The sequence below is a fragment of the Dipodomys spectabilis genome, unplaced genomic scaffold (assembly GCF_019054845.1).
Source record: "Dipodomys spectabilis isolate Male_0828 unplaced genomic scaffold, ASM1905484v1 ptg000319l, whole genome shotgun sequence".
Classification (NCBI taxonomy): domain Eukaryota; kingdom Metazoa; phylum Chordata; class Mammalia; order Rodentia; family Heteromyidae; genus Dipodomys; species Dipodomys spectabilis.
The window spans coordinates 2,594,887-2,600,859 of NW_024870996.1; the positions used below are offsets into that span (position 1 = coordinate 2,594,887).

At 32.6% G+C, this 5,973-nt stretch overlaps 1 protein-coding gene across 1 annotated transcript; it reads left to right on the forward strand.

Moving 5' to 3' along the window:
- Positions 1-468: 468 nt before the first annotated feature.
- On the forward strand, positions 469-5,162 carry LOC122128000 (gametocyte-specific factor 1-like). Its single transcript, XM_042702304.1, has 5 exons — positions 469-478; positions 1,040-1,140; positions 4,030-4,156; positions 4,700-4,735; positions 5,107-5,162. The coding sequence occupies exons 1-5, from the start codon at positions 469-471 to the stop codon at positions 5,160-5,162; spliced, it is 330 nt and encodes a 109-aa protein (XP_042558238.1).
- Positions 5,163-5,973: the final 811 nt, after the last annotated feature.

The window sequence follows — 5,973 nt, forward strand, 5'->3', positions numbered from 1 at the left end:
ATATCTATGAAAAAGGAAAATCCTCCTTCAGACAAGTGCCTATTTTCAATAGGTATTAGATGGTTGTAAAATGGAAATTGGAATTTTTAATTCAGACACCAATAACTTAGAAAACCTTTTCCCCATTCGCTTAAAAGTTGTCATGATGCATTATCCTCTGTTTTTGTATGTTGAAGAAAAATGTATGAAAAATATGAAATTAATTTTGACTTCAAAGGTTATACATTTCTATAGCTTATTATAAGTGACCATATTTTGTGAAGTAAACAGTTATCAATATACTTCAATACAAGTGTGTCTAGCAAAAAATGTATTACAGATGAATAGGTTCTACCCAGTTGTTTTTCATATCAACGGCAAAATCACAACATTTAAGACATGTAGTTTTGGAGTATTTAGTCTTGTTTTCTCTCAGAGAATTTTTTTTTTTTATCCACAGGCTTTGCTTATATATATCTGTCTGTCACAATGGAAAAAGGTAAACATGTTTAAGCATTTGTTTTGGAAAATTATTTTAAATGGTCTTGTTCATGCTATTGTTTTTTTCTTGTTTGGAATCACAGAAAGTATATTGACAGGAACTGAGAGAATAGGATAGTAGGATTCGTCATGATATGAATCTGAAACTTTAGACATTTTGATAATTATAACTTTGACTTTTGATATTCTAGATTGAAAGGGGAAAAGAATATAAATTATGGGCACATTCTAGATTGAAATGTAGAAAGTAATTAAATCAAGGGCGCTCAATGGATGTTTGCTTTCAGAAGATAAAACATGCTAAGAGCTCCATTTGACTCAAATTAATATTTTTTCAACTAGAATAAATATTTTTCATAATAAAAATTAAGAACTAACTAATAGGAACTGAGAATACATCAGAAGTTAAATTCCAGAGTAATACTCTTTGTCATATTTTGAATCTATATGCCCCAAATTAGGATTCCTGAGTTAAGGTATAGTTAATAATGGAAGCAACATTGAAGACTTGTATGTTCCCCAATATATTGATTTTCTCGAGGTATTTGTTCTCTTTCAGAGGAATCTGTGGATCCTGAGAGGTTGTTGCAGTGTCCCTATGATAAAAATCACAAAATCAGATCATGCAGGTTCCCATACCATCTTGTGAAATGCAAAGAGGTAATGTTTCACTGGAACATGTTGATATTACATAATTTCTTTAGTTCATGGATAAATTGGAGTATTGTTTTTATAATAAATTGTAGGAAATATATGTGAAAATGTGAGAGAATGTAGGCATAAATACCATAGTGAGATTTTTGTATTTCTTCGGAAATCTCTGCAGAATGTAATGGAAAGTAAGACAATCCTATTCCAATTTTTTTCTAGAGATATATTTCTAGATCTCTATTCAAAGCAGAACAAAGGCAAATGTTTTGTGTCGGTAATTATGTCTAACTCTGTGTGCCATATTACTTTTTTTCTGTCTTTTTATTGTGAAAATAACATACAGAGAACTTTACATACCTCACAAATGTTAGAGGTGGTTTTGTTTTTCTCCCCATTTCCTAATGTACAAAATGTAAATTAACTTATTCTTAAATTATTTTCTTAAAACAACCGCTGTATTTTATTGTCTAGAATTCAGTTTGAATACTTGACTTTTCATGCCATGTTTATAAACATAAAATGTAAGATGCATTGTGTCTATTTTCTATATTGAAGGTATTTATTACAAACTTGCTCTTATTTTCATCAAAAATTACACAATATTTGAAGGTTCACTGAACTGTGTGTAGAAAATTACTTTTTTTCTTCATGTAGAACGGCTACAATAAGTTTCAGAGCTGTAGGAAATTCATAGTTTCTGCTATTTTGTTTGTAAAGAAGACAGATGTGATGACCCTCCATTTTGGATATTTTCCAATATGTTTTCAATCACCTTATCTATTCATTTGTAAATTTTATATAAATAACCCATATTTGAGTAAACATAGGCCTAAATTGAACACTTATGTGCATTTCTAAAGTTCCATATAGAATTTATGGGTGTCTTGGCCCTATTTCCTCATTAAAGAAATAATATCAACCTCAGAGTTTGATATCACTGTATCATTATTTTAATGCCATCCGATGCAGGAGAGTCATAAACCTTCTTATCTCCCCTATCAAATGAGAATAGAAGAAGTTCTATGAAAATTGTAGAAGTCTAGCCCTTTGCAAACGGATGCACTAATTATTTTTTTTTTTTACCTTCCCCTCCACAAATTAGAAAAATATATACACAGTGCTGTGCACTAGAATCAAATACAGTGAAAACAGGGGTTCTACCATGGGGAGGAACACACCAAAGGGAAAAAAATCAAATAGTTCATTAAAAATATGTTAAAAACAATAACAAGAAGGGAAAAGTAACCACTTGTATACCTATCTTATTTGATTTATCATCTTTTTTAAATAAGTTTTTAGTGTGAAAATACTTTACAGAGTGGTTACAGTTACAGGAGTAAGATAATGAGTATTTTTCTTATCAAACATTGTTGCCTCCTCCGTTGTTTCCATTGCGATCCCTTCCCCCATCTCCAGAATTATATTTACCCCCCTCCCACTCTGCTTAAATGATAAAGTTCATTTTTGACATAGCATATTTTAAAAAAATTTTTACTGTGAAAATGCTGTACAGAAGGGTTACAATTAATGAGTGCATTTCTTATCCAAAATTGTTTCCTCCTCCTTTATTTTTCTGCTACTATCCCCTCCCTCCCAACTCTTCAACTATATCCCCTCAGTCCCATCTCCACCTATGCCGAAATTGTAAAGTTTGCATTGCAAAATAAGGTCCTGTACATCTGATTGTGGTAATGGGTCAAGTTATATAAACATTTTGTTATTTCTCTAACCCTACTGAAATTAAACCAACATTCAATACAGTGAACACAGGGATTATACCATGGGGGAGGGACATACAAAACAACAAAAAAAAGCACATGGTCTCTTTTAAATAGGTTAGAAACAATACCAAGGAGGAAAATTAAAAACCTTTGTCCCTAACCTTGGGTCCATTCGCTTAACATCATCTTATCTGATCTTTGCTGCTTATCGCAGATATATACTAATTATTGCAAATTGAGGAAACTATGGGGCCTATGTTTATTTGGGCCTGGCTTACTTCACTTAATATTTTTTCCAAGTCTTTCCATTTCCTAACAAATGGCGCAATGTACTTCTTTCTGAAATTCATTCCAACCTGTCAAGTATACTCTACCCCTACCTAAACCCTCTCTTTAATTGCAGAGTTCATTTTTTATAAGCCTCTGTACATCACTTTTGAACATTTCTGCTTATCCTAAATGTACACTAGTTTTTTCCAAATAAGGGAAACAATGGACCTATGTTTCTTTGAGCCTGGCTTACTTCAATTAATGAAATTTTTTCTGAGTCTTTCCATTTCCAACAAATTGAGCAATACCATTCTTTCTGATAGAGGCATAGAATTCAATTTTGCATGTATTTACCACATTTACTTAATCCACTCATCTACTGGGGGGCTTCTGGGTTGGTTCCATATCTTAGCTATGACAAATAATGGTGGTATTTTTAGTATGGTCTTGTATTCATTTGGGTAAATGAGCAAAAGAGGGATTGTGTGATCGAAGAGAAGCTCAATGTGGAGTCTTTTGATGAACCTCCATACTTTTTGGGATACAGGTTGACCCATTGTAACAATGAAATATACAAGGCACTATGTTGAAAATGAACTTTACAACTTTAGCTGTGTGGGTGATGTGTAGAGGAGAGGAGTTGGGGAGATGAGGAGGGAAGAGATCTTAGGGGAAAAAAAGAGGAGGGAGTAACAATGCTCCATAGGAAATGTACTCATTACATTATTCATATAGCTGTAATCCCTCTGTACAGTATCTTTACAATAAAAAATATGTATTAAAAAAAGAATGTACTAGCACAGTACCTATACCATGGTGTCAAGCCTATGGTAGATATCCTGAACAAAGTAATCTAAAAAGTGAAAATTTTAAAATGTTTCTTCATATTTGAACTTTTGTTATACAGAATCATCCTGACATTGCTGCCAGATTGGCTACTTGTCCCTTTAATGCTCGTCACCTGGTTCCACGAGATCAACTCACTGAACATATTGCAACTTGTATGGACAAAACTTCCCTTGAAGATGATGTAGGTAAGCTTGATAATTAAAATACAATCCAAATCAGTGTAGGCCCTTTGCACCTGCATCCTATTGTGATGCTAGTTTTCTCTTTGTTTGTAGATAACATCATATGGAATGAGAAACAATCCAAGAGTTCTAAAAGTACATGGCAATGTGTGTCCTCTGAGGAAGACTGGGATAAAGGTAAAAAGCTTGTTGAACTTCCTGCATTTTCCATTATTTACTCTCAACTTACTTTGTACTGTTGTATCATTTCTTCCCTTAGTAGTGAAATTAAAAATTCTTTGTTCAATTTTGATTGTCTTGTATGCTAATATCAATAACATAATGAAAATATGCAGTCTTAACTGATTAAAAACCATGTCAAACATTTAAATGATATGTTGTTGCACATGGGTAAGAATTCATACATTTCAGTCTTTGTTATCCAACTAAAAGTTTCTTGGGAGTCTCTTAGGGACAACAACCTTGTTGTTCTTCTTTATCAATGTATAATGTTAGAGCCAATCTATTCTAGCACCTCAGTCAAGTATGTAATTCTCCCTTTCGCAGAAGCCTTGGAAGATCCTAGCCCAAGTTTTGTTTGGGGCACAATCAAATCATCTGGCAACAACAGGTAAAGAAAATGGTTTTCTTCTGATGTACTATTGTCTTTTAAAATTCAAAGTAAAGAAATAGGATAAATGAATAAAAAACTTGCTCTTCTATATAACCATATATTTTGCTCACTACAAAGGAAGTTTTGGATTGCTCTCTGAACTGGTGAACCTGTGATAGGTGGCAAAATCAAATACAGTTTCACTAGGACTGATACAAAATGCAATCACCCAAATACTTCAAATCAGATTACGTTATCTGAATATTCTTCTCATTCTCTTATAATAAATTTAAATCAGGGAAGCCATAGATAACAGTATTATGTTGGGCCAATCTTTTTATAACCATTTTCATGTTTTCAGGATTCACTCATCACATCACATATGATAGTGTAAATGGCATTGTCTTCAGTTGGTAATTGATAAAATTACAGACTTATGGGTGGGTTACTATGTGTTCCTTCTGAAATTCATTAATGAACATTATAGGAATGGCTATCTGATTTAAATTTTCTCCATAAATTAGTATAAAATATTTGAGGATTCTTGAGATGATTTACAATTTTCACTTTACAAAGATACATATTAATAAAATGTATTTAGAGCTATTTTTAACAGCAATACATACATGGATTTCAAATTTCACATTGCTGTTTAAAGTATAAATACACATTAGATATGGTATAGATTGGAAATTCAAAATTAGAGGTGTAATTACAAAAGTTATGCTATCTCAGGGAGTATTTATGAGATTGTTTAAATAATTTTAATTACTAGAATGAACTTGTCCTTCTAGAGTCACAAAATAGGTTATATTCTTGATTTTATGGAATTTGAACACATCAAGTCTCTCTGACATGGTAAGATGGCAAATAGAGGAAAAAGTGAACAGTAATTGGGTTTTCTTGGAATACTTCATAAGCATTTATTTAATTTGGAATCATGTCATTTGTCTTGCTTGCCTATATGAGACCTCTTCCTTTTTGTGAGACAATATATTCTATATATATTGATAATGTTAAGAATTTTCATCTCTGATCAGTATAGAAAAAAAAAAAACAACAACAATGTCTGGGAAGGTGGCTCAGTGGTAGAGAGCTTGCCTTGCATGCATGAGGCCTGGTTTTGATTCCCCAGCACCACATAAGCAAAAGGGAAAAAAGCAAGAAGTGGTGCTGTGGCTCAAGTGGTAGAGTGCTAGCCTTAGGCGGAAGAGTTGAGGGACATCGT